General features: G+C 34.8%; 1 protein-coding gene across 3 annotated transcripts in view; it reads left to right on the top strand.

Annotated features, from left to right (window-relative positions):
• The window catches only part of Hexo1 (Hexosaminidase 1), a 90,369-nt gene that overhangs the window by 18,416 nt on the left and 48,562 nt on the right, over nt 1-23,391 (top strand). Inside the window, exon 1 of one of the 3 annotated variants that reach the window (XM_069845525.1) lies at nt 20,893-20,923. The exons of the other annotated variants lie outside the window; for them this stretch is intronic. Within the exon in view, the coding sequence (XP_069701626.1) occupies nt 20,908-20,923 (16 nt within the window). The 5' untranslated portion in view covers nt 20,893-20,907. Of the gene's footprint in view, nt 1-20,892; nt 20,924-23,391 lie in introns of those variants that run through there. 3 annotated transcript variants of the gene reach the window in all.

Below are 23,391 nucleotides of genomic sequence, written 5' to 3'. Positions count from 1 at the left end.
CTACACTGGTAACAAGTGCTCACTGACTGGCTTTTTACTCAAGAACACGTACCACAAACGCTGGCACTGGTTGTAGTGGCGACATTTACACAGATCCAACGAAATTTTCGAAACGAGGTATCACAATTAAATTTAATAGCTTTAATAATTACACAAGATTTTTATTAGAAATGTATAGAGAATATTTTACGAATTAAGCACTTACAGTATGTTTTGATCTTTAAGTAAAGTAAATATTGCCGGACTGGCCAATTTTAATTGACTTTACCTATTGATATTATTGTCATCTCAATGAATAATTAATTTTAGCCATTAATAATAATAGCTTAATCATTTCAATTAGTAATTTTTGTAATAAATAATTGAGAACAATGGATAATTATTAATGACTGACCTAATTCGTAATTAATTTTAATTAATATTTCAATTAATCTTTCATTGGTTCTTATGTAGTTATTGGCAGACAAAACTGACACGACTGGAAACATTAACGCTTTTCGTAAACTCTCAAAGGTGAGCATCATAATAATACCAAATAAGGGTTCTAAATAAGAGACACTGTCTCTTAATAGGACCCCTAGGTATCTCTTATTAGGGAACAGAGTAAGTAAAAATGAAATAGCTACCCAAGGTCATAAATTATTATCTTCCTTATTAGCAATCTACCTTATTATACTCAACATTTTGCCAGCAATTTTATAACATTAATAATAAATTTGTTGTAGCTTACATTCATTGCTGTTCTCTTCCTCAACAAAAACCAGTAACAAATTCAAAGTGTGAAAAATTACTTTTCTTGCTCTCAGCTTCGTTGCTTACTTTCAACTGAGGTTAGATAAAGAACACTATGCCTTAAAAGCACAAACACTGATTTAGCATAGTTGTCGAGAGATGGCAAATTCTACCGAAGAAGTTAACAATGTATCTCTTATTAGGGCCCCGTCTCTTATTTGGGTACTTTACCTTACAATGTCATAAAATGCATGATTGTATTTTGTATTAGACAACTGTCAAATGAGAACTTTGTCATAGTGTTGACATTATCTTCTTCCATGTTGCAACGGAAGTCATCCAAAACTCCTGAATCGTCAACATTGGCACACGGTTACCAAACTGACCTAAGAGCTCTGCTACTAAATTCACAGTGACTGTCAAGGAAAATGGTCAGAACTTTCACAATATTCATCTCTCTATCTCGCAATATAATTTTATTGATTTGCTCTTGAAATTCTCTGTACCGGTTTATGATCACTGATTCATTTTGATTTTCAAACATTACTGTTCATGATGAATCCTGGTCTGAACACTTCAAGTGTTGAATAAAACTTATATGACGGCGAAAGAAATCAAACATAATAATTTCATAATTATTTATTTATTTAATCTGGCAGAGCTAAGGCCAGTAGGCCTTCTCTTCCGCACAGCCAGACTCTAATTCTAATTAAATACAATTGGTTACATAGTTATTACATTAATATCTATATCATAAATCAGTATGAAAGTAAATAATGAAAGTTGAATAAAAAAGGTTAATGAGACAATAATAAACATTGATAAGAAATAATAATAATAATAATAATAATAATAATAATAATAATAATAATAATGAGATAATTAAAATATCTATTCTGATATATATATATATATATATATATATATATATAACCATTAAACACTGAGAAATTTGACACAGCTATTATTATTATTATTATTATTATTATTATTATTATTATTATTATTATTATTATTATTATTATTAACAAGAATTGTTAGAAAAATATTTCATTAGTCTATTCTTAAATTGGTTTGTTGTCTGACATTCCCTGACATTACTCGTAGGGAATTCCAAAGTCGAGGAACAATCAAAGAAGATGAATATGAGGATGTTCGGTGAGAGGGAATGGATAATATTGAAAAGTGTTGTGATCGTGTGTCTTGGTTATGATGGGTGGATAAATTTTGAAAACGAGACGCAAGATAGACAGGAGTGGAGAAATGCAATATGTGAAAGAGGAGAGAAAGACAGTGGTTTTTCCTACGATCTTCTAGACGGTGACAGGACAGCATTTCGAGGGATGGTGTTACGTGATCAGCCCGGCGAATATTGCAGACGAAACGGACGCACATAACACGAACACGCTGCAGTCTCTGCGCCGTGGTAACGCTTAGGTCAGTAAGCAGAATAGGCCTATCATAGTAATCGAAGTGGGGCATCACGAGTGTTTGTACTAACATCTTTTTCAGGGAAAAGGGTAGAAAATTCTTCAATCGCCTAAACGAGTGTATTAATCAGAATAATTTTTTGCAGGTTTCTGCAACTTGAATGTCGTGATTTCGCGCTTATTATTCGCATAAAGTTGATAATTCCAACAAATTCGCTTTATTATTTGATTTCGCGTTATTTCGCTATAATATACCTTAATTTTAATTTACTAATGTAGATAATGTTTAAAAACAGTTACCCAAGCATTCTGGAATGTTACAATTAAAAACGATCGGTTTTATTGCAAACGCGAAAGATAGAGGTTCCTACCCATAATACTCGTAGTAACCATTCAGTATACAAGACGCTAAGCAAGCAGTCTTACATATGTGTATATTGGGATGCCTCTCCAACAGGGAAACTCTTCCAAAATCATGCTGGTGACAGAGTGGTGTTCATCGTGGGGATGCTAGTGTTTGCATAGTCTATTATGTATACTGTTTTAGCAGACGGGAACAGTTAAGGAGAGTTGAAGTTATCGGAATATATTATTAGCTACATTTTCTCATTATAATGATATTTATTTATGTTAGATAGATGTTCAGAACAGCGCTCTGCAGGCGTTGTAACGTCGCATTGAGGAATAAAATATGAGGCTGAGTCAAAAAAATTTTGAAAAAATAACCTTAATAGGTATATAAATAACAAATCAGACTCACATAGTAGATCGCAGTACTACACATATACAGGGTGTTAAAAATATCCAATATTTTAGGAGGTGATAGTATGCATCAAAACAAGAAAATGTCTAATAAACATGGGTCCTACGACACATACTTTCTGAGATCTGAACACTTGTTCATAGAAGGTGCTCAATGTGACGTCCACTTATGGCAATGCATTCCTCTGCCCTACAATACAGCAGACTACCAGATAATCATACCGTAGTTGACACTCCTGGCATGGAATAATGATACGTCGCAACGAATACTGAAAATAAAAGTCTGGTTGTGGATATGATTGGGGTTCAGCAGAGATGGTGTTGTGAATTTTTGTAATCAGAATGTGTGGGCTGATGAGAATCCGCATGCAGTCGAAGAAACAAGGCATCAGCACCGATTCTCAATCAACTCATGGACCGGCGTTCTTGGTGATAGGTTAATAGGGCCATACGTACTACCACAGAGATTAACTGGGGATCGTTATCAGGACTTCCTTATTAACGTATTAAAACAAATTTCCTTACGCCAAGGGGCAGAGAAATGTATTGCCATGAATGGACCTCACATTGTGCACCTCCTATGAACAAGTGTTCAGATCTCAGAAAGTATGTGTTGTATGACCCATGTTTATTAGACATTATTTTCTTGTTTTGATGCATACTAGCACCTCCTAAAATATTGGATACTTTTTTTAACACTCTATATATAACACTTGCATTGAACGTAGTGGGGACTATGTTGAAAAGTGATGAAATGTTTGTAATTTTATTGTACTCGTACATATTCAATTAATAAAACAATTATTAAGGTTACTTTTTGACTCTCCCTCGTATTTTTATTAATATTTTGCTGGTATTCTTGTGGTGTCAAGGACGACTAGTTTCTTTATACTATATAGGCGTGACCTAGTGAAAGTTGATATTCCTTACCAGTGAAAAGGGGCCTTGTGCGATAAGCACCCCAATATGCATGTATGCAAGAAGGTTTGTCAGACTTCCTGGTATTTAGTGACAACTGTTACGAATAATAACTATTATAAATCGCAATCGAAAAATTTTCGGGATCTGGGTTATTCGTATCAAATTGTTTCTCTTTGAAAGACCTGGTTCCCGGTGGTCTATTGGTTACCGTGCTTGTAGGCGTTGGATCTGAGGTTCGCTGGTTAAAATCTAGTAGAGTGCGATTGATTATAGAGGAATCCTTAAAATAGCCTCCTCCGGAAAGGAAGTACAGCTGTGGGTAACGTATTACAGATTTACTGCACGCAAAAGTATCCTGTTCCTGGTAAAGGATATCAGACAAATTTTGTCGGCTATTTCTCACCTACGTTGAACTTTGACATGATTTAAATAAAATACTAGGCCTACTGCTACTCATGACTCCTAGAAGTTAGTAACACCACAGTTTAGTATATACAGTCACGAAGCTCAATACATAGGGAATATGCATCCATAGATAGTTGCTAACCACTAGGATCGCTACTATCGCCTCACCACAGACAATGCGAAATAGTACTGGCACAGTTTATTGTTCCTAGTACCCTCAACAACTCAAGCTTCATGACTATATACTAGACTGTGGTAACATGGTCACTTAAACACTCTACATAGGCCTATACATTGTGCTTTTGTGACTTTGTTACTAACTTTTAGGGATGATAGAGATATGAACAGTTTCCATATAGCAACCAGTGGAAAAATTTCGTTTGGTAAGTAATTACATAACGTGATGTGTATGCTAATCAGTCTAAGCAACATTGAAAGACCATGGTAACATAAATAATTCTGTTTTCTTCAATGTATGTCATGTTGTTGCCCTGGTGAATTCTGTAAACATCACAAAGTTCTTTAGTTTCTTTTCATTAGGGGTAGATTCATATTAGGAGAACTAGCTGATAATTATTATGCATTTCCTTTATGGAAGAAAAGTTGCAAAGCTTCATTAATCAAAATATCATTTACTATGTCAACCAGCACATACCATGTCTAGAAAAATTCACCAACGTTTGCAGAAACACTGAATATGTAGGCCTAACCAAATTTCAGAAGATGAACTTGAGTTCTATGCTAGCTGGCTACACATATGAAAATTTATAGCTACCAAAAGAAACGTTTTCGGACATAGATTCCTATGTGAAAAGTGTCCACATTGATCACCTCTATATCCCCTACAAGTACGTAACAAAGTCACAGAATTACTCGGTACAAGGCACTCATAAATTGTTATCTAAGCATGAAGGAATCACAAATGCAGTCAGAATATCCCAAATTTACTTTATATGAAAGGTTTGTATTTTGTATTTATATTTATTTTGCTAATGATTGTAACATAAAATATAATATAAACAAATAAATCTTTAGCTCACCCCTGAAAGAGTAGAACTCGTGCTCAGGGGCGGATTCCTAAATTTAAATTAAGAAGCATATAATACAATTTGTCTTACGTCTACTACACAACAAGAATATATAAATTAATCTAAATTTACAATTTTTCATTATTTATAAATCCATACATAACTTTTTAAATTTAATACTAGAATATTAGAATTGACAAGATTAGGATATTTAAATATAAATTTGCTATAGGCCTAATAATGTATTCTTGGGCCTAAATACTGTAGTAGTGTTGCATTTTGGTTCAAACAATCTTAAAGAATTCATACCTTTTGTTTCATAACTATGAGAATACAATTTAAAATTATTTCGATATTTATGTATGAATTTTATTAATACAATATAATAAATTTGTCTCAGTTTAAGAACATAAAAGTCTAAAAATAATTTTTAGATGGAAAATCAATAGGTTTATGAAGACATTTTAATTATTTTCTTCTGTAATAAAAGAAAGTGGATTAAAATTGATTTTAAATAAGCTACCCCATCCTATATAGTTTGTATAATTTATATAATTATATGTATAATTTGTATAATTTATAAATGTGAAGATTAAATTAGAAAGAACATATTTTAAGGGTGAATCCACGCACGCACACACATATCCATGTATGTTGCTTAACTATAGAGGGCAAGGAAGAGAAATTTGTAACGTTTATGGGAGTCCACCGCTATGGAATAATGGCCAGCACGTCTGGCTTTCAAACGAGCGGGCTGGGTTCAAATCCTGGTTGGAACAAGTTACCTGGTTGGGGGTTTTTCCGGAATTTTCCCTCAACCAATTGAAGCAGAATTGCTGGGTAATTTTCGGCGTTGGACCTCGGACTCATTTCGCCATCATTAATTCACATATCACCATCATCCATACAATAGCCCGGGTTAAGTTCACGGTGTGACGTGCTGTACTTGTACAAGAGTGCAGCCGTTCGGCTACTCAATCATTCATAAGAATAGGAGTGGTAGGCACAGTAAGCCTCAGGCTCCAGTGTAAGCCCTCGGGTCCCTCCTCCATACAAAAGAAAAAAAAACGTCTATGGGAATTTCGGAATGAAACAAATGAATGACATAAAGAAACGAAAATGTCATTTTATTCACAATAATTACATAAAAGCAATTAATACAAATTCAGAATATGATCGCCATTTCATTCTCTGATCTTCGATAGTGCCACCGGCGTGGCTCAGTCGGTTAAGGCGCTTGCCTGCCGGTCTGAATTTGCGTTCGGGCGCGGGTTCGATCCCCGCTTGGGCTGGTTACCTAGTTGGGTTTTTTCCGAGGTTTTCCCCAACCGTAATGTGAATGCAAGGTAGTCTATGGCGAATCCTCGGCCTCATCTCGCCAAATATCATCTCGCTATCACCAATCTCATCGACGCTAAATAACCTAGTAGTTGATACAGCGTCGTTAAATAACAAACTAAAAAAAAAAATAAAAATCTTCGATAGTGACACTTCCAACGTTTCGGAACTGCATACAGATTCTATTTTCAGAACAACATACTCGTTGTACAACCTGAAGAGTCATGTACTCTGTTGAGAACGATACGAACGTAAATGCTTGGCTACTGCAAACTACAGTTTGAACACAATCGCCATAAAAATCTAGAAATCTGAAATTCGTTACATATCAAGAGCATAAGCATCAATTCTTCCGTCCTGTTACGGATGTTTCCAGAGTCTACATCTCTTCCTGACAGAGAAGTGGGTAGTGTACAAGCATGCATGAGCAATTCTTACATAATAATTCCAAAATGACTGGCTGGATTTATAAATGAAGGGTTCAGAACCATAGTCGGCCAAGCGCCATTTACTAAAACCGTAGAAAACAAGGGTTAAAATGAAGTTATTACCGTAATTCAATGGAAACATACAGCAAGTAATATAATGTATACACATTAAAACTCAATGATATGTCAATCTTCATTAAACTATGGTATTCACTTAACTTTAACCCTTGCTTTCTCCGTTTTTAATAAATGGCGCTTGGCCCACTATGGCTCTGAACCCTTCAAATCACGGCAGGAATATCACAATGTCGATTTAAAAAAAAATGTATAAAATATAATTTCGTCTTCCTGATAAATATATTATAGTGGGCCTTGAAACTTCGGAGATGTGTAAGGTAATATCAATCAAATTAGGATCCTTTTGTATGTTGGTAGGTTGCAGAACAGAGTGACACTGAAGCGTAAAATGTTATTCTTTGGGGTTACGCAAGAGTTACAGCAATTTTGACACAAAAGTGTTTGAATTTTATACGTTTCCCTCTGTCATGACGAATTTCCTCTGTCCTTGAAGAGGGGAAAACGAAAAGAGTATTGGTAATTCCTTGCCCATATAAAATTTGTAATATAGACACTGGAAGTCTGTGAAACCTGAATAACACAACACAAAAATATAATTAAAATTGAGGTATAGCATCACCAGGCATATTATTATTATTATTATTATTATTATTATTATTATTATTATTATTATTACTTATGACTTTTAAGGAACCCGGAGGTTTATTTCCGCCCTCACATAAACCCGCCATCGGTCCCTATCCTGTTCAAGATTAATTCATTCCCTACCATCATATTCCACCACTCTCAAATCCATTTTATATTATCTTCCCATCTACGTCTCGGCCTCCCCAAAGCTCTTTTTCCCTCCGGCCTCCAAACTAACACTCTATATGCATTTCTGGATTCGCCCATACGTGCTATATGCCCTGTCCATCTCAAACGTCTGGATTTAATGTTTCTAATTATGCCAGGTGAAGAATACAATGCGTGTAGTTCTGTGTTGTGTAAGTTTCTCCGTTCTCCTGTAGCTTCATCCCTCTTAGCCTCAAATATTACACTCAAACACCCTTAACCTCTGTTTCTCTGTCAAAGTGAAATCCAAGTTTCACAACCATAGAGAAACCGGTAATATAACTGTTTTATAAATTATAATTCCCGTAATTTTTTGAGCAGACTGGATGACAGAAGCTTCTCAACCGAATAATAACAGGAATTTTTCATATTTATTCTGTGTTTAATTTCCTCCCGATATCATTTATACTTGTTAATGGTGCTCCAAGATATTTGAATTTTTTCACCTCTTCAAAGAATAAATTTCCAATTTTTATATTTCCCTTTCGTACAATATTCTGGTCACGAGACATAATTATATTACTTTGCCTTTTCGGGATTTACTTCCAAACCTATCTCTTTACTTGCTTCAAGTAAAATTCCCGTGTTTTCCCTAATCGTTTGTGGATTTTCTCCTAACATATTCACACCATTCGCATAGAGAAGAAGATTATATAACCCGTTCAATTCCAAACCCTCTTGCTTTAGCCCACAGCGAATTGGAAAAGCATCAGACAGAAACTGATAGTCTGCTCTTATAATGAATGAGCCTCCGATAAGTTTAGACATGTTCAAGCACATTTACACTATGGATAACGAACAGTTGATAGAATAGTAAGAGGGTGATCTATTAATTCTCTGTATAAAATGCAACATTTTACTTTTGTTTTCCTTGTTTGTTTTGATGTGAATGCCTCTATTAAGTTCGGTCCAGTACTAGAGTGCCATCCCAGAAAGTCGACCGACACATTTTCAGGCCAGTTTTGTTGCGCCTATAATTTCTAAACAACATGACATATTCCAATGAAATAATGACGATCGACAGATGAAGGATCAATGTATCCAACGTGACCTTCAATTATAGCGAGTGAAGTCATTTAGCGATACGCGGCAGAAAGGAATTTGAGACACGAGCACTACGTAAGTTCAGTCATATTCATTACAGGTAAATGATCCTTTGTGATATTCTTTCTGATTTTAGTTATTGCTTTAGGCTATAGCTGTTAATACACATTACGGTATTTGTTCTTATATATCAGGTCAATATCATAACCAATGATTATAATTAGGGGGTGTATATCAATGACCTACATGACCAATAAAACGCCCAACTTTTACATACAAATGCCGTAGAAGTTGAAAGCGGATAGTTGAAAAAAGAAATCAAAATTACTCTCTTGTTTCTATTTTTCTTCTATTAAAAATAATTCTCAACAATACAAATTCGAAAACAAAATAAGAATAAATCATTAAAAATAATTATGTTAATTTTTCATCCTAATAATTGAAAATGGCCAATCAAAAATTTTAAATACCTATTCAATAGAATACGAGTATTACCTATAGGACTGTGTAGCAATCTTATGCGTAAATTTTTTTGAAAATATTGGAGGGAGGAGGAGGAGGGGGGGAGTAGGATTCTGTACAAAAGTCCGAGAAAACTTTAATTGCTCTTTCTAAAAAATTTCCTTAACATCTTTTACAGAAAATAACATCGTCTGATTTTTATATAATACCCATGAAATTTGCTTAACCCAAGATTATTACAAATTTCTCCATTATCAATAGTTACATCGCAATCACTGATCACTTAACAAGCACGGCAATCATCACAAAATGCGATAACTGAAATTGATAACGGTAACTTTCAAGTTTTGTGACAAATTTAATAAATCGTTAAAAAATGTTGAACATTAATAATAATTTAATTGATATCATTCGTATACATTGTTAATTCCATATTATTATTTCCGTTGGGTAAGAATTATGACCATTACTGTTCGAGTGTAATGGTTGACAGATTTGAACTGAACTGGAAAAATGTGGATCACAGACAAAGAAGTGGAGCCACTGTTGCATCAGGTGTGGGGATTCACTGGAGAAGGATGAAGTATTGGCTGAAACAAACTTCAAAACATGACGGCATTAATGTAATAGATTGTTTCTTCATTGACATATGTTTCTCAAACCTCAATCTCAAATGCAGGAGGAAAGAAAGGGAGAGACCATTGTAAGTTGCGTCACTAACAATTAATTTATTATTATTCACTGCGGCAGCTGACCCTCTCTATGGATTTCAAATAAGTATGGCTTATATCCTACTTCATTTTTCAAACAAATTAATTATTTTTGTAACATGATGAATCTCTCTTTGAATTATCTAGAGGTGCGAGACTCCTCTATTAATTTTATTGGGGGGAAGGGAGGGCGACGTCCTTGGCTTTATAAGTGAGAGGGCAGAAAGTGCATTGCCCTCCCCTTCCCAAAGTCGGTGGCTTTTATTTGTTGTACATATACTTATGTAATAGTTTATATTCAGGGAGAAATAGTGAGGAGTTCGGGAGTAAAACATGGTAAGTGACGTTTTAGTGTTTTGAAGTTATTAGGTAGGTAAACATTTATACATGCAACAGTTTGTATAATTATCAGGAAAGTAAAATCTGTATACTTCTGCCATTTGTTAAGATGTTTGGAAAACTAACTACTGCATTAGACGCAGAATGTAAGATACCATATTATACGCTACATATCTCATTTTTTGACCAAAATGTCAGTTACCATGTTTTACGCCCGATCCTCTCAATTATTGAAACCTTTAATTAAGTAATACTGTACTTTATCCCACGGCAAACAATGGCTCTGCAATTTAAGATCGTCCTAAAATAGGATTTCTTTTTACATATCAGTACTGCTCAGATGTTAAAATTTTAAAATACTTTTCTTATCCCACTGTGCTTCCCCTCCCACCCACTCTGTTCCTCACCCTTGCCATAAAGGAAATTTTAAACAACTTCCACAGCTTGGTTTTTACACATTTGTTGGCCGAGAGCTGAACAATAGTAGTAGGGTGTAGTTAACTCTGCATTTCCAGGAAAAATCTATCCTCGTCACATTTTTTGTTAGCTTATTGGATCACCATGCCGAATAGCACCAAGGCGGCCGCCAGGCTTAACGTCCCCATCCAACGGAAGAATCACTATCAACAGTGACATATGCCTTCCCTTCATATGCACTGCGGAGAGAGCTGGGATTTAACCCAGGCATATTGGTGCACAATTTAGTGATTAGAAGTTGTGCACCACCATCTCTCCTAGTCCCGAGGTAGAAATTTTACAAGAAAATTTCTGATCCGCCGGAAATCGAACCCAGGCTGGCTAGTCTGTAGGCAGACACTCTACCACAGAGCTAACTCGGCGGACACCATCATCATCATCATCATCATCATTATTATTATTATTATTATTATTTTCTTTTTGCTATAGATTATCAAATTTCATCATAGTAAAAAAATCGTTTATTACAGACATATTTGTAGCATTTTCTGAAAAGTGACATGGCAGGTTTTGAAAGTTCACTCCTAATATATATATATATATATATATACAATGTATAATATATATTATATATATTATTGTTTTTAACCAATAATATTATCTTTTTTAAATCCTGTTATTAAACAACATGAGTGAAACCTAGTACGGAAACAATGTCATAGTAAAATCTTAAATTTGTCGTTGGAGTTCATATAATTATAATTTTGTGTTTATGTATAAAACTTCGATTGAAACCCCGCCAGAAAGAAATTCTTCGTACGCTACTTCGTACCATATAATTAGCTTACCGTATATCATACGTATATCTTACCTCCTCCTCTATCATCATCTTACGACTTTAGACTTTAATGCATGGTGATTACGTTCCAAATCTTAATGTAGCCTACTAATACTAGATCTCGAGCATGTGGTCAGCATGATATGAAGGGTTCAGAGCCATAGTGGGCCAAACGCCATTTATTAAAAACGGAGAAAGCAAGGGTTAAATCATACCATAGTATACCATAATTTAATGAAGACTGACATATCATTTAGTTTTAATGTGTATACTTTTTATTACTTGCTATATGTTTCCATTGAATTATGGTGATAACTTCATTTTAACCTTTGTTTTCTACGGTTTTAGTAAATGGCGCTTGGCCCACTATGATTCTGAACCCTTCATATATGAAATAGGAAAGAACCACACAATACGAATCTTAATGGCTAGACAATAACCCTTCATGTCTTTCACTTAATAATTTGATGCCACATATTGTGACGCTTTATGACAAACAATTTTTTTTTTGCCTTTAGTTCTAGTATTATTACATTCAATTTGTAATTTAAACATTGTATACCGGAAACTAACGCGATGAATAGAAATAAGGAAATTAATGGAAACTAACTTGCTAGTAAAATCACCTTGATTACCGTGAAGGCTCGAAATCCGCAGATGCCCTCCACTTACCCCTTCATACTTCGTTCCATTTCCAGGTTTTTGGAGGACGAAGTCGCGCTCGAACAGGTTTCTCGAGGTCCTTCCTTTCTCTTTCCAGATTGTCCACTCAGTATCAGAGTTGCTTATTAATGCGTATTAGATTATAGTTACACCGAGTAATCACATCAGCAAATAATGAACAGAGTTATGATAAATATATTTTTTTTGTTAGTACGACAGAAATTCCTGTGACATCCGATTTGGGACCTGACAGTATGAAGAGCTCTGCTACGCGCTTCATCGAATATATTTTATCTAGGCTGACCAGACGTCCCCGATTTCCGAGGACACACCCCGGTTTTGAGTTGCTGTCCCCTGGGAGCAAATGTCCCCGTTTTGGTCCCCGGAAATAAATTTTGTCCCCAGAAGTTTTGATTTTGTTTCAGTAACATTTTACACGTTAAATATTTAAGTATCGTGATGAAACTGCTGCGATTCATGCACATTTCTGAACGGTTCTCAGTATGACACAGGAGAACCAGCGAGCACAGTATTAGATATTCTGCACTCTTTGAGAAGAACATAGCATCTTTGTCTTCATTAGCGTTGCGCGGAAGTATTAGAACTGCCGCACTGTCAATTTTTAAGTAGTTCAAAAAATTAGGAATTTTGTGACAAACCAACAGATGAAAAGTGGTATGATGTTTTTCAACATTTGAAAAAAAATTCCATTCCATTTGAAAATATTCTCAAATCATGTGTCTTTCGGTCAGTAATTCATCATTTCAAAAACTTTTCTCCACAATGAACTCATTTGGACTGATGAAAAGTCAAGAATGAAAATTGAAACAGTTGAAGTTTTGTTACAAGCAGGGTGCGAATTACGATTTCTAATGAGGGGGGGGGGATAGAATCCTAGATAGAGAATACCATACATAAAATTATTATTATCCTCATTCGATACGGCTCAACGCTTGGTCGCACTGAGTTGCTTGTCTTGCATCTTGATCATAATAATAATTATATCCATGAGCAGGCTTGAGATAAGATGTGTAATTCTTAAGTTACTGATTGTCAGCTTGCCAGTGATGATAATGCATCAATTACTTTCTTTGCTTACTTTATAAATTTATAAAGTATACTCATATTAAAACAATTAGGCCTATATTTTGTGAGGGGGGGAATAGAAGTTATCTCTGGCAGGGATGTTAATATGAATTTATGACGGGAGGATAACTTTCCAATAGAGTGAAATCCCCACATCCCCCATCCCCCCTGGTTACAAGTGAAAACAAACTTTCATTTCTCATGTGAAGAACTCAGTGTGAAGCTGTATGGGAATGAACAGATCCTTAAAAGATACGTTCTTCAGACAAGTACTTGTAAAACGTGTGTGTTAGAGTTCAGTGTGTACAATATTATGTGAAAGACTTCCATGCATGCATCAGTACTAAAATTGAATTCTTAGTGACTATAATTATGTATAGGAGTTACGTGAGTTTATGCATTTAATTCTACTATCATGGTACCTACTGTTACATGTATTTTATGCAACATTTCAACGGATAGTGACTAGATAAGCGTTTGTGGTTTTTCTTGAAATTGCCGATGTCCCCTGCTGGACCATAAAAAATCTCGTCAGCCTTATCTTATCACACGTGATACTTTTAAATGGACGTTTTGTGAAAAACTGCGATGAGTAAGACACAACATTTTACAACTTTTTGTTCCGTAGCTGTAATACCATATTAGTCCCAAATTAATACTTTTCTCAGAAAATAAATAATTTTCCATAAATCAGGCATGTCAAAAGCCTGCACTGTGTGCTCTCAAGGACTCGCACAACATTTCCTTAAGAGCGATGTTTGTACTTCATCTTGATAAAAAGTGAACCTTGTTGGATTTGTATTGCTTTTCGTATGAACACGTAATACAGGCGCGTTGATATCCCTGCCCTAAATGTTAACACTGTGTTAGGTACTCGATAAGTAATATCCACACCATTCTGATTTTCACCCTTATCATTAGAGAAACTGATAGGAATGATTAATCCCTTTGCAGTTTTTCAATAAGATCAACGGTTATCTTGCAAATAAAATAAAAGATTAACACGTATCGTTATTTTTTGCAATTAGGAAGTCTAGCACCCTGCTGCAGTGACTAAGGAACGGAATGCTCTTATTCAGACCTGAATTGTTGCCAAACTACGCACACTTTCAGTCTATTTTCTAATGCACTTAATTACAAAACGTATAATAGATCTTTTATTTTTTAAATGTATTCTGTTATTCCCTTCAATCTGCACAGTTATGTTACTTGCGCTTTGTGTGTGTGTGTGTGTGTGTGTGTGTGCGCGCGCGCGTGCGTGTGTGTGTGTTTTTTTTTAACTGCATGCCCCATTACATAATAATACTACATGCTTTGTAATTTCAATTCATCAGTTTACAGTATCTAACGTATTATAATATACACGTGTTTAGCTATAATCTTCATACATACTATGATATCGTATAGGCTAATATAATATTTTAATTGCAGTCTGTCATGATTAATTGGCATATTATTGTAGATCATTGAAGTTTATCGAGCTGATGAAACGGACGAATATTTGCAAATACTTGCTAACTAGCTTGTCATGAGTCGTAGGCCAATCTCCGCCAATGTTTCTTATTCTTTTACTCATTTCCTTTCTTTCTTTATATAATCTTTTGCATTGGAATACGACGTGATCTGCAGTTTGTTCTTCTTCTCCACATGGACATATCGGGTTGTCTGAAAGTCTAAATCTGTGAAGGTATGCCCTCAGCTTTCCATGGCCAGTTACTATTGCTGTGAATTCTGGGAAGAAGGGAATTTTCTGTCGTAGTCTATTCTTCACTGATGGGAAGTAAGCCTTACTTATTGCTCCATTCCTTGAGTCTGTCCATTGTTGCTGCCACATTTCGATTCCTTTTTCTTTTTCCTGTGTTATAATAACCTCTTTCGGTACTCTGTCGTAAACGATTTCCCGGTCTTCTGCTGCTGCTTGCTTTGCAAGTCTATCTGCTATTTCATTCCCCTCTATTCCTGAATGTCCTTTAATCCAGCCGAAATGTAATTTCCAATTCGAATGTGCCAAATTAATTATTTTTGTTTTAATAAGTTCTATTAATCTATTTCTTTTGTAGTTGTTTTTCAATAAATCTAAAGTAATTTTACTATATGTATATAATGCAACAGATTTGTCGTTGTCTTCGTTCTGAATTTATTCTATTTTTTCCAGTATTTTTAATATTGCGATTTGTTCCGCTTGATTGTTGGAACACTGGCTATGGAGTTTGAATTTTAGTTCGGTTGTTAGAGTGCCATTTTCGTATATAATTCCTGCTGCACCGACATTGTCTCCGGATTTACTGCCGTCTGTGTAAGCTTCAATTGTATACTTGATGCCATTTTCCACTTCACGAATTTCAGGAATTTCTGAAGGATGTCGCCAAAATGTTAATTCCAGGGGTGCATCGTATTTTCCATTGTGGACTTTCGTTGCAATGTAGGTTTGTACTGTTTGTTCTATGAGTATATTGATTGGTAGTACTCCAGCTATGATACATGAGGCGTCGTAAGAGATTGTCCGATAAGCTTTGGCAATTTTTATATTAATGAGTCTTTGTACTCTCCTGTATTTTGCGATATTCTTCTTTCTTCGTATTGCTTCTATCCATACCGGAGCTCCATACGTCATAACTGGGAGTAAAGCTCCTTCATAGATTGTTCTCAATGCTTTATAACCTAAACTCCATTGCAGTTTGGCTGTTCTGGCTAGCATATTGACAAGAGCGATTGATTTTTGTACGGTATGATCTATATGTGCAGTGAAGTTAAGTTTTTTTGTCCAGATATATTCCCAAATATTTAATTTCTTCAGCTTGGTCCAGCCGTTTGTGATTCAGATAGATGTTGACATCCCTCTCGTCATTTCGTTTCCTCGTTATGAATAAAACTTTGGATTTGTTGTTGAATTTTATTTTATTATCAATGGCCCAATCTTGGATTTTTATTATATCCTGATTTGCGATATTTTCTGCTTCTATTTTACAAGACCCTTTTGTTAGAATAATAAGGTCGTCCGCGAAGGCAATCACTTTTGTTCTTCTATTAAACTTCAAATTTAGTAATGAATTGTACAAGACGTTCCAGAAACCTGGGCCGCAACATAATCCCTGTGGACACCCTTTTTGAACGTCTTTTTCGATGGTATAATTATTTATTGAAAGTGTGGCTTTTCTGTTGCCAAAGTAGTCTACTGCTAAATTGTATAAATTTTTCGGACATCTTAGTTCTCTTAAATTCTTTAAAATACCGGGCCACCAGGCCGCATCAAATGGGCCTTTCACGTCAAGACTGACTACAATTACGCATTCCTTTAAATTCAAACTTTTTTCTATGTAGTTTTTAACTTCAAAAGCTGCATCAATTGTTCCTCTCTGGGGTGTGAATCCATATTGGTTTTTGTTGAACAAGTTGTTAGTATATATGTGGAATAATATCCTGTCAATCAGTAATTTTTCCAGCAGTTTACCACCAGTGTTTACAAGACTTATAGGCCGAAATTTCGAGACATCATTGCAGTTCTCTCTTCCAGGCTTAATTATTGGGAGAATGACTGAACGTTTCCAGTTTTTGGGAAAGCACCCCTTATTTAGACACGCGTTATATAGCTGTGTAAAGAATAAGGGAAATAGCTGAAAAGCTCTTTTAACAATATCACTGGTTAAACCATCTTCCCCAGGAGCCTTTTTAGGGTTGAACTTTTTTAAGTTTGTTAATATTTCTTCCTTCGTGAAGGCTGTGTCGTCTTCTGTGTCTATTGGCTCTTGTATCTCCTTCCTGATTGCTTTATGTATTTCTCTATCCTCTGTTTCACTGTCTTCAGGAACGAAGTGTTCAAGCATGTGAATTAGGGTACTTCTCGTGTCTGTGGTGTATGTTCCATCTTCTTTCTGCAGTGTAGTCAGTGGAGAGCTGGTTCTAGTTTTACCCGTTGCTATTTTGTATATTTTCCAAGGATTGGTTCCGTCTTCTATAGTGCAGAATGTTTTCCAGGACTTCAATTTTTCTTCTTGCATTTTTCCTTCATATTTTCTTTTACCCTCAAAGTACTTTGTTTTCCTTTCTTCTCTCAGATGTTCGCGCGTGTGTGTGTGTGTGTGTTTTTTTTAACTGCATGCCCCATTACATAATAATACTACATGCTTTGTAATTTCAATTCATCAGTTTACAGTATCTAACGTATTATAATATACACGTGTTTAGCTATAATCTTCATACATACTATGATATCGTATAGGCTAATATAATATTTTAATTGCAGTCTGTCATGATTAATTGGCATATTATTGTAGATCATTGAAGTTTATCGAGCTGATGAAACGGACGAATATTTGCAAATACTTGCTAACTAGCTTGTCATGAGTCGTAGGCCAATCTCCGCCAATGTTTCTTATTCTTTTACTCATTTCCTTTCTTTCTTTATATAATCTTTTGCATTGGAATACGACGTGATCTGCAGTTTGTTCTTCTTCTCCACATGGACATATCGGGTTGTCTGAAAGTCTAAATCTGTGAAGGTATGCCCTCAGCTTTCCATGGCCAGTTACTATTGCTGTGAATTCTGGGAAGAAGGGAATTTTCTGTCGTAGTCTATTCTTCACTGATGGGAAGTAAGCCTTACTTATTGCTCCATTCCTTGAGTCTGTCCATTGTTGCTGCCACATTTCGATTCCTTTTTCTTTTTCCTGTGTTATAATAACCTCTTTCGGTACTCTGTCGTAAACGATTTCCCGGTCTTCTGCTGCTGCTTGCTTTGCAAGTCTATCTGCTATTTCATTCCCCTCTATTCCTGAATGTCCTTTAATCCAGCCGAAATGTAATTTCCAATTCGAATGTGCCAAATTAATTATTTTTGTTTTAATAAGTTCTATTAATCTATTTCTTTTGTAGTTGTTTTTCAATAAATCTAAAGTAATTTTACTATATGTATATAATGCAACAGATTTGTCATTGTCTTCGTTCTGAATTTCTTCTATTGTTTCCAGTATTTTTAATATTGCGATTTGTTCCGCTTGATTGTTGGAACACTGGCTATGGAGTTTGAATTTTAGTTCGGTTGTTAGAGTGCCATTTTCGTATATAATTCCTGCTGCACCGACATTGTCTCCGGATTTACTGCCGTCTGTGTAAGCCTCAATTGTATACTTGATGCCATTTTCCAGTTCACGAATTTCAGGAATTTCTGAAGGATGTCGCCAAAATGTTAATTCCAGGGGTGCATCGTATTTTCCATTGTGAACTTTCGTTGCAATGTAGGTTTGTACTGTTTGTTCTATGAGTATATTGATTGGTAGTACTCCAGCTATGATACATGAGGCGTGCGTGTGTGTGTGTGTGTGTGTGTGCGCGCGAGTGTGTGCGTGTGTGTACTAGCTTCGTGCATTAGAGGTTATAAGTTCGGTTCAAGTTTGTCGAGTATGACGAAAACCAAGTTTGCTTTTGCGAAGCAATTGTGTGATGTTCGTTCGCACTTGCCTCTTGAAGTTCACTGTCCTCTCATCTCCTCCCCACTCTTCATGCTTTAGCTGCGTAAAGGATTGTGAAGTCTGATATACGAATAGTTGGGTAAGTACAGATAATTTTTATAATAAAATAATGATAAATCACAATATATATACATAAACATGACAGTGTTTACTACATCAACTACCGACATTATATTCAAATAAATTACAGTTGCTCAGTAACAAATACGGATGATGAAAGCATTATAACATGAACACAGAATATAAAATAAGTTGTATAATTTCATTAAAACAATCGTTTAATTTTCATACTACACATTATTATAATATCTAACCAGTTCATAAATAAAATATTCATTTTCATACTATACATTACTGTATTTTAGCTCATAAGATCCAACCTGTTAATAAATAAAATGTTGTTTTCTAATGCCAGGTGTTTGACAATAAAGTCATTTGACCTCTTGCACTTCAATATTTTTCAAAGATATTATCATGGTCAGCCACTGAAACACAGATTTTGAGGTGTTCCGAATCCATTTTCTTGGTTTGAGTTGCACAATGGGCAGTTAGGGGACTGCTATATTCCAATTCTATGCAGGTGTTTGGCCAAACAGTCATGGCCTGTTGCCAATCTAAATGCAGCTACAGACGACTTTCGTGGTAAATAGGGAATTAACTATGGATTATGACGCGGAGAGTTCCATTTTCGCCCTTGAAATTGTGTTATCAAATTTTGTTTGTTGAAGTCTAATTATGTAGATTTAATAAATCTTTTCACAGAGTAATATGTAGATTTATTAACAGGTCTGTAAGTAGCAGTGCTGCCCTTCTTTGCTAAAGCATCCGCATTCTCGTTTCTCAGGATTCCACAATGGAATGGTATCCATTGGAATACAATTCTTTTATTGAGTGTTATTAATTGAGAGAGCATTTTAGTTATTTCTCTGTTTGAAATGAAGGTGTGTATTTAGAGACTGTTGATAGAATATCTAATAAATAAAATAAATTATTTCATTTTTATTCTACACATTAACATCGTGCATGACAGTCACTATGTTCGGGTCATTTTGTTGTGTATGGCGAAGTTCGATATTCGCTCTGCAGGAGGAAACTTGTCACGTTTGTTCGACCATATTATGAAAATATTTGCTGTCCTCCCCCATCCCCTGATGTTTTAAACCGCTTAAGAATTTGAGTACATGTTTTCTGATTATTTTTTCACGTGGAATAAGGCGAAGTTTGTAATGTCTTGGTTTCCTCTCTCATGACTGAACATTGCACGATGGTAGTCGATAGGCCTACTATGAACAAACCGTACACATTTTTTTAAATAATTTGTTTGATTTACTTATACATATAGTCATATTAATAACAACAAAAATTACCTGTACTCCTTACTATGCATAACTTTGCAAGATAATATGTCTGACGTCCTTATCCAGCTGAAGCGTAAAGGGGCAGGGGTGAAGGAACTAAGGAGAAAGGCACCGAACATAAGGAAGGGAAAAGGTACTACAGAGAGCCAACAAATATGAACCGAACATAAGGCCTTTTACCGGTTTTTAACAAATTCAATTATTTTTGTGTACATACTTCACTTCTACAAATTGTTGAATGTCTATGGATTTGGGCGAAGTTTGTAATCGACTTGGTATCCCCTCTCATGTTCGAACATTACATGACACTTGTGTGTACCTATTGAAAATACAAATGAGCCTGAAATTTTTCAATACTTCACGGTAAAGCACAATGTCACTAAGCTATAGTATACATTTGACTTGCATAAAAATTCTTGTTGTTGCATGAATCTTGTCTTTGCCCGTAATGGATTACAGATGTCAGATAAAACCTTATCAGTTGAAGCACAGTAATCTTGTTGAATAATTGAATATCTGATAATACTGAACTTCATGAAGGTATCTATCAGACAACAATAACACGGATGATACGGCGGATAGGTATGTACCCTATAGACACGCTTTTAAGTAACGTGTTCTCTTAATTGTGTATATGAAACGGTAATACATAGTAATGATTACGGTGATGATTTTTATGATTTTAAGTTATCACAAATAATGTATTCCTGACTAAAAGATCCTTTAAAAATATCACCAAAACAAAAGTAACGATATAAATTTATACAGGGTCTCCGAGAATGGAAAGATGAATTTCACGAAAGTTACTGTGAAGTAGTTTTATGTACACGGTGTTCACAAAACATTGGTGAGGTTTCAAACCATTGTATTTTCTGTATTTTTTAATTTATAAAATAATGACAAGCTTCACTCGGAAGAATAACTATCCAAGTTTGGTGTACCTCACTCAAAGTCCCTCAATGTGCGCATTTCTAGTCACTCGGCACACATCTGAGTGGTAGTCAAATTCCTGCCAAATCCGATCGAGCATGTCTGGTGTATTGGTCTACACAGCACGAGTCCCTGAAGATCCTAGAGGGAACAAGACATTTGGGGTACGTAAACTCTGTCTTTCACATACTCCCAAAAGAGGAAATCACATAGTGTTAGACCGTGACTTCTTCGGACTTAGCTGAAAAGTCTCCCTCACTCTATCAGCATCTGCTTGGACGGTGCGTACTCTTGCCCTTGCCTAGGTATTCCGTTTCCACGAACTGCCTATACCACCTACGAATGTTGTTCTTATATGATGCGTCCTTCTGAAAACGTGAACGAAACTCACGTTGCACTGTTGTGACGGATTTAGAAACCTAAAATCTAAGAACGGGAAAAGATTTTTCCTGTTTAGTCGCCATTTTCTGTTCCACGTCACAAACAACAATGACCACTGCCAACAGGATATAAAAAGAAACTTGGACGATGACACGAATCTATGCATGTGTTACGCCGAATGTATGGCAGTGCCAATTTCGTGAAACAGGCAAAGAATTGTTCATTTCATTCATGAATTCAACACAACGATTGCTCAATTTATCAAACTGGCAAATTGTAAGTTATTTTCTGCCTGTTTCATGAAATTGGAAAACTGAAAAATGAACGATTCTCCTTATGTTGAATTGAGTGCTAAGAATATGGTAAATATGAGGTAAATAATTATTATGAAGGATATTATATGAAATTATTAACTAGTAGCATTGTTTTATTAAAACACAGAACACAGTATGAAAAAAATGTTAAGAATAAGGTAATTTTTTATGGCACAATATAGGATTTGAATATAATTAGGAAATTATAAACTAATAATCTCCTAATAGTTTCAAAACATATAACAGTTTGAAACACAATTTGAAGAATACCTTATGAATATTATAAGTTAAACAACAACAACAACAACTACTACTACTACTACTATTATTATTATTATTATTATTATTATTATTATTATTATTACCACTATTACTGTATTTTATTGTTACTGTTATGAAATCAAGAATTGAGAAAGCAAAATAATTTATATCATTGTAACTCAAAGAAATGTTAAAAAAAATATGATTTCATACTATTCATGATTTTTACAAGTGATGTCACTGTGACATGCTGCATTGCATGTGTACGTTAAACATGTTTGAAACATTTGCATTTCTTGGTTCTGGCTCATTCCACGGTTGCGCGTGTGACATTTTGATAGCAGATTCATTTACAAAAGACACTGTAGATTAAATGTTTTAAGAGCTAACATTTTTATTTTATACATTATATGAACCATCAGTTACTTAATTCAGTTATGAAATTTTGAGTTTGTTAAGAAGAATACACTTAACAAAAATAAATGTCAATTTTTGTTGCGTGTGTGACGAAATGATAGCCTACATCTCCTCACGCAAGTGAAGATTGTATTACAATTCTGTTCTCTTGGATTATGAATATGATTATAACTTGTTGGTGATATAAATAAAATGTATACTTTTAAGATGATATAATAGAAGTTGATGAGGAAAATTAACAGTCCACGTAAATTCTAATTTGAAAATGTTGCGTGTGTAACACTGGAGACATGTTAACATTAGATATTTTTATCAACAGCAATGTGACAATGTTTTTTATTTACAAAAAAAAATATCACTGCTATTGAAATTAATTAAAAAAATAAACACATAGCCTACAAATTTTAAACATTGTTGCAAACAATGATGTAAAAACAAGCACCGACAGAAGCTTAGTCGATTTAGTCCTATGTACTTGAAAAACTCACCTGATTTGTTCCAAAATTTCAGAGTAGGTTGTAGAATATCTATACAGCAAATTTCTCACGCAAAAACAAGCAAAGATGACCAGAGCAGGCAACATATGAGGTGTATTTTCTCTATTGTCAGAAATACTATTAATGCTAAAGTCAAATATGCATAGACATTAAATAATAAAATATTTTCATGAACTTAACTGTTTATCTGGTATAAAGGTTCATCTAGTCTAGAAATGTGGATATTACAATTACCTTGATTTTTTTTTTT

The sequence above is a fragment of the Periplaneta americana genome, chromosome 14, assembly GCF_040183065.1.
Source record: "Periplaneta americana isolate PAMFEO1 chromosome 14, P.americana_PAMFEO1_priV1, whole genome shotgun sequence".
NCBI classification, from domain to species: Eukaryota; Metazoa; Arthropoda; class Insecta; order Blattodea; family Blattidae; genus Periplaneta; species Periplaneta americana.
Note: the sequence above shows the minus strand (reverse complement) of the source record. Positions and strands in the feature narration are given on the sequence as shown.